Source organism: Lissotriton helveticus, chromosome 10, assembly GCF_964261635.1.
Source record: "Lissotriton helveticus chromosome 10, aLisHel1.1, whole genome shotgun sequence".
NCBI classification, from domain to species: domain Eukaryota; kingdom Metazoa; phylum Chordata; class Amphibia; order Caudata; family Salamandridae; genus Lissotriton; species Lissotriton helveticus.
In genome coordinates this window covers 204,803,237-204,816,456 of record NC_136071.1, presented here as the reverse complement: position 1 = coordinate 204,816,456, position 13,220 = coordinate 204,803,237, and the positions used below count along the sequence as shown (strand labels likewise).

The 13,220-nt window shown below is 41.0% G+C and overlaps 1 protein-coding gene across 5 annotated transcripts in view; it reads left to right on the top strand.

The window, feature by feature from the left end:
• The window catches only part of CCZ1 (CCZ1 vacuolar protein trafficking and biogenesis associated), a 249,034-nt gene that overhangs the window by 211,677 nt on the left and 24,137 nt on the right, over positions 1–13,220 (top strand). For all 5 annotated transcript variants that reach the window (XM_078665158.1, XM_078665155.1, XM_078665156.1 and 2 more), the window contains 2 exons: positions 691–808; positions 10,122–10,280. In XM_078665158.1, the coding sequence (XP_078521284.1) occupies positions 691–808; positions 10,122–10,280 (277 nt within the window). The remainder of the gene's footprint in view (positions 1–690; positions 809–10,121; positions 10,281–13,220) is intronic.

The window sequence follows — 13,220 nt, the reverse complement described above, 5'->3', positions numbered from 1 at the left end:
TCCCTTTGTGTACTATACCTTAGAACTTGAGGGGTTTAGTGGAACTTTTTCTGTTTGTGGGTAAAAGGCTGTACCTTCTTTTTGGACTCTTTGGGCCCAAGCATTTAGAACATGTAAATACAATCTGAAGAAATGCCAGCTGTGTTCAAGGGGCTTGTATTCTGCTCCACACACTATTGAACCTGTCTTCCAAATTGTGTCAGCAACTAAGGTGCCCAGAAACTGCCACGCTTCAAGACGCTATAAATATCTGGCTTAATACTGCTCTTGACTTGGTCCTGTTTAAGTGTGGTTGTTGTGTGCACTCACTTTCATATTCCACAAGCTTCCTATTACCTTGACTGCTATCTGGTTTTGTGTTGTCACTGTGGATGTCTCTGTAAGGGGTCTGGTCTTTCTACCAGTCCTACAAGCATAGAGAGACAAGGAATTTGTGTTTGTGTCATTACAATTGTCTATGGAATGTGGCGTGCCTACGTTTTGAGATTCATTATGGGCTGCAATGCCCCATTCGTCTTCCAGTACTTTCATGTGGAAAGTCTTGGCTAGGATGGTGCTCCTTGGTTCGCACTTATGTGAGGAGTTGAGATTATGATGTATGTGAGTACATTGATCTTTACATTTTGTAGTTGATACTTACGCTGTTGTGTGATTCAAACTAACTTTTTTTTTTTTTAACTTGCTGTCTAGCCTCAGTGCTGCCATCTCCAGAATTCTGCCGCAAATTAGACAGCCTAGTTGGACCCCAACTAACAATGTTGGCGTCCGAAATCTGTGAGCAGTACAACATCAACAGAAGAATATCTGGGTTTGTTCATTCATTGTATACATCTGTTTTTCATGTTGCTTTCAGTGCTTTTTATACCAATCGTCCTATCAAACATCAGCATTGAAATGTAATGTTTATGACACTCTTAATTACTTTGTGAGTCTTCTGTCATTCATTGTTTCATGTTCACAAGTCTTGTTGTATTTTCAGCATCCTGAACTTTTTTATTCTTGATTGGGCTTTAGAGACAATAACAATAAATGAACTTATACCTTTCATTTTTTTTAACGTATCCTGATTTCCTTTAAGAAAAATGGTTTGCATTAAAAAAAATCTTTATGTAAAAGCAGTCACAACCATGTTGGTAACCTGACCCCATCAGGGCACCATCCCTGTGTTTGCTGCTAGTTCCAGTAGGTTGCAATTTGTGGCATACCTCATTAATATTCATGAGATAGGCCAAATTGCGACCTACTAGAAATCATAAATTTGTGAACCAGCCTATTTGTAAATTTAAGATGACAAGTATCTTAAATAGCACTCTTTTGTGTATAGGTAACCATTGCAACATTTTACAAAAGTGTAAAAGATGTTGGAAGTATACTTCAGCATTGGTAGAGTGTTTATCTAATGTTACAATCAGCTGCATATGATGTGGTATTGATTTTGAATGAAGCTATCAGTTCTATAAGTGGGGCCATAGAGATGTTGAACAATACTAAATAAAACCCTAACATGTTTGGTATCAAACATGTTGGAATCATACCCCCACACTGGTAACCAGAAGCGAACTTCGTGGGGTCTCTGGTTTTCCCTGTACCAGCCTTCTAGTCCCGGGCAGTACAAAATGGTTGCTGCCGACCAGAGACACATTTCTGCCCTCCTGCTGCTGAGCCAAGCTCGAGCAGAGGAAGGTGGAACAATAGGCATCCTGTCACAGGGAGGTGTGACCACCTCCCATACAGGATTTAGTGTATTAGGGCTGGGTAGGGGCGTCTGCCAACGACTGAAAGTCTGCATGAGGGGACACTTGGTGTCCCTGTACATAGTCCAGTTCAAACCAGTCTTGGGAGCCGTTGGCTCCCGCTCTGGCGCGAACCAAGACAAAGGACATAGGAGTAACCTCCCCACTGTCCCCTGAATTTGTCCAACCTTCACCCGTGAGTTGGACAGAGGGCTTACCTGCCTGTAGGACCCAGATTCAACGTGGACAAGATTCTGAACCAGAAACCACTGAACTTCGACCATCTGGACACTCTGGACTTCGCTGGACTACGCTTGGGCTCGACTCTGTCTCCCGCTCCGTCCAAAGCATCGTCTGTGCCCGTGCGCCATACAGGCTCCGTGCAGGACCTGTGGAGCATCAAGGACAACTGAAGATATCACCCTTGGGGTCAAGGAGTCACTTCCCAGCAACCGCAGGCACCTCACCACAACTGATTGGTCTGCTGCACCTGAGCCCCTCTGGACTCTGAGGACTCCAGCAACACAGGAGGTGGGTTTCCAAGTCCCTCGAGGTTCGAGCTGCCCTCTCACCAAGTTTGAGGACTGAATCCTTTGTGGGGGCTGCAATAACCGAACCCCTGTGCTCCGCTTACTCTTGCAATTGCATACACTTGTTGGCGTCTCCCGAGCTAGTGCATTGGGCTCCGAGTAGCCCTGACCTCTGGCATCACTTCCTCCAAAGAACTCCGGCCTCCTCACACCGAGTGCTCCGTGGGCTACTACTTTGTGAACTTGCTTGAGGTCCCCTCGCGACAATTCTGTTGGGCTTCCCTGGTTGCTTCAGACGTGCCCTGACTCAACCAGTGCTTGGTGAGTCTCTTGGACTAGGCTGGTCTAAACCGTAACCTTCTTGACCTTTCTGTGTGGGTTGCAGCTGGCAAGGCTTGTTGGTGCTTCAGCTAAACACCGACCCCTCAGCACTTGACATCCTTTGTGGGACAGCTCGTATCCAGCTCCTGGTCGTCCTCGATGTCTCCTGGTCCCTCTGGCAGCAGAGTCAAGAACCCATCATCGCACCTGAAGCACCCTACATCGGTGGGTATTCGTCTACCGAGCCCCTGGTCACCCTTAAGTGACCCAGACTCTGTCCCCTCTGCTTTCAGATTCCCTGCAACAAGAATCCACTCTTGGATTCCAACGGACACTTTCCTCGTTCCCGGCTGCAGTTCACCGTTGAAGTCCTCCATTGTGATTGACGGCGGTTTCTGACGCCAATTCAGGCCTATGCATCCGGCTTCCCTGGGATAGGTAACTCTGGTACTACGGTATCCACAGGTGGGGTGGCTCTCCAACCTCCAAACTTCCAAGGGGTTTCCTCGAAGTCCATCGGGAAGGGTCCTTAAACTTTAAAACTGCAACCGCGTCTTCCCCATAGAATTGTACGGAGCACGCGGGCGTGTTTCCACACTGCACCCGTCCTTGGGTGGTTCCTTGGGGTCCCAGCTATTCTACAATATCTAGACATTGTCGCGACTTGAGTTGTGGTTGTTATACCACTATTTTAGTATATGGTTTAGTCTCCCCTGGGAGCCCACTGTGTATTGTGCTACTTACAATTGTCTCTGTGCTGCAGTATTGTGTGCTTTGTATTGTATGATTTGTATTTTATCTTCGTATAGAAGATACTAGAGAGTGTTATATAAATAAATACATATTTTTATAACTACTGTGTGGTTCTCCTTTCATTTAATTAATACTAAAGGTGACATTCTGGTAAAACAAGCTGGTTTACATTCCTTCAAGACTAAGCCTGAAGGCTGCTCTCCCCAACTACCACTTGGATAGCTTTCTAAGGTTATCTTTGACCTCTTAAATCATCATAAGGGTTGTTTGGGCTGGTGCAAGGTGCCTACTTTAATTAGTGGACAGCATATACCAGGCCAACTTCTCCCAATTAGTATGTTGCACCAGCGCATCAACAGAGGCACAGGATAGAGTGGGATTTCAATATATTAAAAGATGCTATACAGTCCATTGGGGAAGTACTGTGCTGTGGAAGGCAAGGCAGAGGGCTCTGGGTAAACCTGATGGTACCCCTTTGCTGGTTATAGGCTTCACCAGGAAACAGATGAAAAAAATATCTACATTTTGAGGGTGGATGAGCAAAATATTCTAACCTGGGAACGTGCAGAAATCTATCATTGACGAGAACTTATGAACACCAATGCTATTCCCACGTCCATACACAATAGATAATTTAATGAACTTTAGTGATAGGTTGGTGGGGGGTTCTGCTGGTAATGCATATTGGTGGGTCTATAACCATACAGTCAAACGCAATGTGTAAATATATTTCAAAACAAACAAAAATTTATTTGTTGTGACTTTTAAGTTAAGTCTTCTATTCTCAGAGCCTTTAAAACAGGCCTGATCTTGCCCTTCGGCTGTGCTCGGCTTTGTGGCGGGCCTTATATAAAGAGGTCCAAGTCTTAAAGTTTGGTGGATGACAGCTTGGCTGTTTCTGTGCAACCACTTGCTCTACCTGCTAGGGCAATACTATACAGGCCCCACCGGAGTTCGGTGCGGTAACACTGCCCTGAAACCGTGACAGCATTCTACATTATTAAATACTTTGCTTTCTGTGTCACTGTGGGTCAGAGCAACTGAAGCTTATCTTATTAACTCAGCCTTAAAGTTTCATGCAGTGGTATCGTGATAAAGCGATACCGCCTCTCTTGGCACTAATGGAATTAGATAACATAATTGTGCAGAAGACAATTAGACTCTTTTGATTATATGTGTCACACATGTTTTGTCTGTGGAGGGAACAGTGTTACCCGCCACTAATACTGTAGGTGAACCTCAGACATCCCCTTTTCTAAACCGGTGAATGGAAATTAAGAAAACATGCAACATCTTTAGTAGATTTAGCACCCTGTATAAGAATATCCTGGTATGAATATTGATGATCTATATGGTGACTTATTTGCAAGTTCTTAAAAAAAGATTCTAGAATTGGGCGCATCATAGAAATTAAAAACAAATTGTTATCAGAAGCAGTTTAGACCACAGTTCTAAAGGTGAAGCAATAACTCCCCATCTCACTTAAAATTTGATCTGGGATGTCATTATAATTGGAAGTCCAATGTTTATGTTACTGTAAAAAATAAAGCATAACCAGCACAATTGTGATGCAAGTCTTAAAAAAACATAATACTATTGAGTTGTTGAAGTCGTCACATTTGTGTAGGGGCATTTGTTTTTCTTGCACTGTTCTCTGTAGTTGTATAGAGTCTGATAGCAGCTGCATTAAAGGGTATCAGAGGATCCAGGTCAGCGTTTCGTCCTTCTAGGGAGCGATCTGCAGCAAGTGTCTCCAGTGCACTTTAGACATGCTGATCCTAAAAACAGCAGAGTGGGTTTTCCAAGTTTAATTTTCACTGTTACACGCTTAGAGAAGGTATTTAGGAGGGTATGGAGTGTTCATTCTTTTTCTTTTATTCTCTTTTGCTAAGGAAGACATGGATGGTTGCAAAGTCATAACTGTGTGGTTCTAATTCATACATTCAGCTGGTGCATCTAATGTAAAAACTATTCTTGAATGTTGTACTTTCCACTTCGTTGTCAGCTACATTAAGTTGTGACAATCTCCAAGGGTTGTTATATTACTTATAATGCATGTGACCTTTTTGTTCTTCAAGTGCTCCTAGATTCAGGGCAATTCCTGTTTTAGCTACTGACACTTGTTCTTGCCAACTTACTTAAGCCATGGATTTTTTTTGTGACTCTACCCCATTTCTCCTCTTACTCCTGGGTGAGCCCTCGATCAAGTAACCCAAATGCAAGGAAGTCTTCCAGAATTATGCAAGAGTGTTTGGAACAGGTTTGAATGCAGAAAGGAAGCTTGCTTTATTAATGCACTCACATCAGTCTCAAGGCAAGAAGTTTTGGAGAACCTGCCAAAATTGAGGCGGGCTGGTGACCGAAGCTTGAATAACTTTATAGCGGTCATCAAGAAACTTGATCTACATTGCCTATCGGGAGTGAGCATTATCTTAGAAGCAAACATCAACAAGTGTGATCAGAAGGGGTCGTCCTAGAAATGTTTCAGGGGCATAGATAAACCATTTAATGGGAGGACTGTGAGTGAGGTCTCTGAGGAAGTGTTGTTGGAGATGGGCGAGAGAATCCTGAGAAATCCCACTGAATTGGTATTGATAAAGGACTGGCATGTGCGAATATTATTTAACTTCTGCATTAGGTTAAGTATAATGCCAGAAGATGTGTCTAAGGCTTATCTCCAGCAGAAGGTGATACTTCAGGACATGGACCTAAAATTGTATTCAGCTAGCAAAAAAGATGTGTGGATATTTTTTAGGGAGACAGTTGACTACCATAATAGAATTGTGCGGGAGAGATGTATGTAGTCGTTTGTGGAGACTACATACTTGAGTGGCCCCATTAAAGAAAATTGTAGGTGTTCCTGGATGTTGTGAGGCCAAAGGTGTGTGTTTGTGCACCAGAGGCACGAGAGCTGTGAGAAATTTGTGAACATATTTCTGTAAGTGTCACAGAAACGTTTTGTGGATAAATATGTGCATTGTATTAGACTCCGAATGGGGGTGTATATGGTTCGGGTTTGAAGAATGCTATTAGTGGTGCAGGATGATGTGCCTGAAGAGTTAAGGACATTGGAGGCGATGGTAGTGAATACATTGATGGAAGCCACAGAATGGTTAGCCCCCAGTGGTGGTGGCCAAGAAGGTTAATGGTGCAATACATCTCTGCATTGACCTTTGAGGTCTCCAAAGAGAAGTCACTGTTGGAAAATACCTTTTACCTAACATCATGGAAATGATGTCTAGCTTGTCTGTCGGGCACAAGACACTTCACCACTCCTTCAGGATGATGTTTTGGTGTTTGGTTATACCTGGGGTGAATGAGAGGGTGAAGAGACTGTTGGAGAAGTGCAGAGGCTGGCTCTAGGTGTCCGTAAGTGCTTTTTTGGCAAGGAGGAGATTTCATATTTAGAGTAAAGTTTGATGAAACATGGAGTGAAACCTAAAAAGAAACTAATGGACACCATCTGTGGTTTGAATCTAGGCTGTCCCTTTTCTTGGGATGGTGGCGTTTTACCAGTGGTATTGGTCTTTGGCTAGCACGACAAAGGATATGAGAGTTTGTGTAGGAAGGGGTTGAAGTTCAAGTGCAGTCAGGTGTGTTTCAGAAACTGAAAATGTGAAGGCTAATCTGAGCAGAGCACCTGATTTCCAAGCACTCATGGCAGAGAGGAGAATATTATCTGTACCTCAAGGGATCTTAGCAGAGGGGAATCGGTGTAGTCTGTAATTGATAAAGGGGTCTATCTATTTTTTGGGCAGTAAAGTGTTTGTTAATTTCTCTGGGGAAGTACAATCAAGCCTTTCCTTGAGAAAGGCTTCTCACTAGAAGCCTTTTTGAAGGAAATGCTTGATTGTAGTCTCAACCAGAAAGAGAAGATGGATGTTGGCGTTAAAGGACTAAAAATGTGGAAAGGAATACATTTGGGGACCAGCAACAGAGTTAACGATTGTCTTGTATGGTTTGTGAAGATTCAAAAAGGTGGTGAGGGGTATGTAAAAGTTGAAGTATGGTTGGAGTAGCGTGTGGTAGAAAGGATGCTGGATCAGAGGGTGTTTGGAGAAGGGAGGTTGGTCAGGAAATATGTTTGGTTTATGTGGTGTATTTATTAAAGAGGGATGGATGGACAAGAAGTGTGTGTAGAGGTAGCTTTGTGTATTCTTGGTGGTTACAAAATAATTCTTGGTTCATAATGAATTGATCTTAGATTTGGTTCATGTCCAGGCAAAGTCTTGGCATAGTAAAAGCAAGGTTAGAATTTGTTCATATTTTGTGGTGACAAGGACTAGATCTGCAGGTAGAGAGGAAGAGGGAGTGTGGTGAGTGCCTGAAGAGTGACAGGATACACAAAGTCAGGGCGGCTCCCATAGTGTTTAGGAATCTACCAGATGGGCCCTGGCAATAGATAGCAATGACCATTGTGAGAGCTCCATACCTTACTTGTCGCAGTGAAATTATTTTCGAAATGGCCAGAGTTTCCATGTGTGGTTGATATTTCATCAAAGGGTGTGATTTGTTTCCAAGAGATTTTGTTAAGAATTGAAGGGGTTTCCTACAGTGTCTTAACGGACAAAGGAGTGCAGTTTGGTTTCAGTGAAGTGGAGTAGTTCCTGAGTCTGTTTGAGATATTGCACAATACCATTAGCTCTCTACAATACCAAAACCAGTGGGATGTTGGAGAACTTTAACAAAACTATCAAAATGAGTTTCCAGTTGGTGAAAGCCAGTGGCCTTGATTGGAAGAAAGAGGTTCATAATCGCATGATGGCTTACCGTTTGGAACCTCCTACTACAGCGGGATGATCTCCCTTTGAATAATTCAATGAAAGAAAACTGAACTCCAGGTTCCGGGTTAAATGGAGTGGAGCACAAGATGGAAGATTCAGGAAAGGAAAAGACAGGTCTGCCGCCAAGGATTTGAAGGTTTTGGTGGGTCGCTGAGTTCACAGCCAATCTCTTTCAAGACCATGGTCGAAGTATTCTGAGCTTCGGCAAGTGGTGAAGCTGTTTAAGAGTACCATAAAGACATCTGATGGAACGATGTGAAATTTGTTTAGGTTGGTCTGGATGAAGGCCAGTGAGGGGAGGAAGCAAGGGCGACAGTCTTGTGGTGGGTATGAAGGGGTAGAGTTGGAAGGACGTGTCAGACTAAAGAGAACCTGCACACGTCCCAAGTATCTCCAAGAGTTTATGTAGTTTTCCTGTCTGCGTTGGTGGCTGGAGTCTTGACTATATTTCTTTCCTATAAATCTTCATTAGTTTAAAAAGGGGATTTTGTTATTGTTTGCTGTGTGAGGTGACTGCACAATTGTTTTATGTTTTGTAAAAAGGGAAGGTGTGTGGAATCATTTGTAACCATCATTCGATGATGCCTGGGTTCCTTTATGTTGACTTGGGATAGGAATAAAGCCACTTGTCCTCCCATCTTACCTCTAATGAGAGGATTCTTCAGTTATATCCGGGTACTTTGCTAACATACATATAAAGTATTTCACTGTATACTGTAAACTAGGTAGCATTTTATATACCTCATTTCCTTAAGTAGCATTTCATTTTTATGCTGAAAATGTAATATAATATAACAATGTATGTACTATTTTTACAGAAATTGGGAAGTACTTATGCTTTTAGGTATTTAATGAGTATCTCAAATTAAAGTACAGAAAGATAAATGGCTAATTTGGTAGTGCCTTTTTCAGTTTTTTCTCTAGAACGTATGAGATAACTATACTTCAAAGGGTGCACTTATGGAGCATCATAATGGCAACAAAGCATTACATTTTATAAAGAACTACCTGGCTCCATACTTACTTATTATAACTAACTTTGTGGCCTATTTATTTTCTACATGACTCTGCCGGATAGTGAAGCCTCTAAAATGATGAAGCGAAATACCGATAAATACCGACCTTTATATTTGCATGAAAGTAATCTGACCATTACTCTTTGCTCTGTTCCCAGTTCTCCAAAAGCATGTTTTCCCAAATAATGCACTGTGTCCAGTTGGACCTGATCTCTTCCAGTCAAATTCCCTGTAGAAGCAGAGAGGGCGAATAGTGCTCATCAGCTTTGATACTCACTCTACAGCTACCACCATTGTAAAGCCAGGCAGAGGAATAACCAGATATATTTGCCATCGCCATGATTAGTGTTCACTATGGAATACTTTCCAGCAAGCTCCCTCAGAATCCTAACATTGAGCACGGGGTCTTTTTTCCTGCCCTTGTGTAAATAGGCACTACAGTTACAAAATGGCTGTTTTGTGGGCTGACTCAAACTGCTTCTTACATTTACGGCTAAGCAGACTGAAGGTTACTGTTTGCAGCATTCTATGCATGCTGTCTGTGAAGGACATTTCAAGAAAGCAATGGTTGAATGGGGTGGATTCAAAGACAATTTCTTAGTATTTTTTTTGTTCTGCATAATTTCATACGCTCTCCTGTACACTTGACACTGTAGTGCCAGACCCAGTAATGCCATTACATTCCTTTGGCACATTGACATTGTACAAATCTTCTACAAAGACCAGGCGCATTGGGTTTGTCCATGTTTGCTTAGCATTCATTCAATTTTTATTTTTTTTACTATTTGTTACTGTTTTTATTTTTGGCCATGGAATGCTGCTTGCCACAATTACGCACTCTTTCAGTGAACAGCTGTGATTTTAGTCCTAGAATTATCGAGTCCAAATCTTGAAAACATAATTTCAGGAAGTGTTTACACTTTTTTGCATGCTTTTTTCCCACATGTCTAGAATGAATTTAACACTTTTCTTACCCTGTCATAGGTCGGAAAAAGAGCCCCAGTTTAAATTTATCTATTTCAACCACATGAATCTGGCGGAGAAGAGTACAATTCACATGAGGAAAACACCTAGTGTCTCTCTGACGTCGGTTCATCCTGACCTAATGAAGATTCTGGGGGACATTAACAGTGACTTTTCACGGTGAGTACATCTTGCAGGCCACCTTGTTGGCTGAACATGTTTAACTCTTGTGACTATTTCGGGTCATCATTTCCTTTCTGTTAAAAAGCTAACGTTGCACCAAGCTAGCTGTCAACTGTGGCGCAGCTGCCTCTGCCTTACTAGCTTCCAAATTCCTGTTCCCTATAAATATGTCATCACCTCCTCAAGTCGTGGCTCTGAGCCTGATCTGCATTTTTAAAGTTCTTAATGTCTTCTTTTCTTATGCTTAGTTGCTGTGTTGGAAGAGAATTAAAAAAATGATTTTATATTTTTAAGCTAATAAGATGAGCACAGACCAATAATTAAAATAAGACTTGCCAGTAAAGAAGCAGCTTAAAGTGAAATCGAATATTAATTGACAACGATGGCTCAAGCCTGGGTTCTCGGTTTTACACTCTTTTTCCCTTGCAGTGCACCTGTTCAGGAGGCATCAAGTATTATCACCACGTGCAGGTTTTTTCGTGGCCCATGCACAATTAGTTTGTGGTCCTATGATCATGTACATCACAGCTAAAAACAACCCGTCACACGCACAGTCTCATGATATGGTACAGAACATACCATTTTTTGTGTAAAGTCTTTACGAAAGCAGTGCTTCACATCAGCTACTCAGTGCTGATACTGTTTTTCCTTTGCTCTGTATTTACCGTGAGAGTCCAGAAAGATGTTGTCGAACCCAGGAGCGTCAAATGCATTATTTTTACTCTTTCCAGCTTATAGCTGTTCAGATTTTCTCAACTTGGTTAGGAAGAAATCTCATCTGCAAAAGACATCACATCTTTCTTCCATTACGTTCTGACACAATCTATGATAGAGTGAATCATTTATTTATTGTAATAGGAAAGAGCTTTGGCAATACTCCTTGTCATCATAATTTCCTTCTGTTCTCTATTCTTAGGTGTTCTCTAGCAGCACACCCTCTTAGTATATTCGCATATTTGTGCAAACAATTTAAATACAGATTTTTGATGTAGGTGCATTCAGATTGCACAATGTTGTGCATATTGAAAGCAAGCAGTGAAAGTATAACTCCAAGGTCAAATTAACACTAGAAAACGGGTTTATTCTTACAGCGCGCAGCCACTTCAAAGCTAGAATTACCACTTAGAATCTTTTTATATCATCCCAAAATACGACATACTTGACATTCTGTCACCAACATCAGGATGTCATCCAAGCTTTTTTTTAAATTTAGATCTTGTGAATGTCAGAGACCAAATATCTGCCCTGGGATCACAATGACTTTGCTCCGACTGTAACTAGCCAGAATTTGGAATGTCTGGCTTGAAGCAATTCCCACTTAGGGTAGTTAGCAATTCATCCTCATCTGCTTTTGAAATTGCTTACTGCATTTTTAAAATCTTTTAATGCAATACACCTGTAATTCATTACATTATGTAATGGAATTGTCAGTATTTTATTAAGAGTTTATGCAGTCTACAATTCTACAATTAAGTTAATCAATTCCCTTCATGTATCCCTGGCCGCCTTTAGAAATGTTAAAGTTCAATCATGCTAGAAAGTAGCCTTATAAGGTATTTTTATAGTTCATTTTCCTCCTCCAGCATGTCCCACATTCCATTCTGCACTTTTAATTTTAAAGGAAAAGTGAACCTCTGATACAAATTCTTGAATTAGGGTCCCTCATGAAAACATTTTATAGATGCACCTTAGTGTCTAGGGCTCTAACTCTGCAGCGCTAAGTTTAAGCATAAAACCATTCGCATTTTCTATGTTAATCAACTGAGCAACCACTTTAGCAAAATCCTGTTTAAAATATTGTATTGAGACATACTTTAGTATAGTATATCTATCTCTGCCATGCATAGCTTAGAAAATCCATGTTACTGATGTGAACTTTGGTGGATGCGCATGAGCAGTGCTGTTTGCTCCTTTGCATTACATTGCATCAGCAACGTGATTGCGATTTGCACCTCCTCTGAAACATTTATGTCAAGAAAGGGAAAACTGCAAATTCTTTATTGCAGAGAAAGGTATGCATTAATGAAATGCAAAAATGATTATCTATGATTGTATTATGTTCTGCTGTGTAAATTGTTATCTTCCAAACTGCAAACAGCACCTAGGAAAAAATCATTTAACTCCACAGCCTAAAAAGTGCAAACTGTTCATAGAATTTTGTAGTTTTTACCTTATGGGTTTTAATTACCTACATGTTTTAATACACACGTTCTTTACTGCGACTGCACTGTCTTTCAGATGAAGAGGGAAAAGATAAAGAATTTAAGCAGTAACTTGAGTTACTAATTTGTATATAATCAATGTACATGTAAACAAATACAAATCCTAAATAACAAAAAAAAAAAAAAAAAATATTGTATTGAGACATTACAGTTTTTATAGGTCTAATAAAATTATACACTTTGTTGTTTCCAGTTGAAGGACATGTAGCACAATTTGATTTCCCTAGGACAATGGTTGCTTCATGTCATAGGATGGACTGCTGTCTTCTATAAGGAAGCAGTTGATTAAAAAATTACATTTGTAGAAAGTTTGACATCCTCACCGGTACATGAATGTCTTCCAAAATAATTTCCAGTACCTTTTCTTTGAACGAAGTAGAGTCCCTCTTGTGCCATAGATGACAATAGCTCAGATGTTTCATACTGGGCTAAACCTGTTTTCTACACAGTCCTTCTTCTAAATGTAAGTGTACAGTACAGTTTTATGGCCAGCTGACAATATTTGGCCAGAAACAATCTGATGCATTTCATTAAACTACAATAGCTAGAGTGAAAATTGGTCAACATTGCTATCTATTATATATGCTATGTTAACTATGTACACCCAGGAGAAACTCCCCTCCGTATTTGCTATTCTATTTTCTTCTTACTCAGTGGCATGTATAATCTCACTTGGGACTTTTTATGTTTAGGGTTTGTATTTAGCCAACCTCGC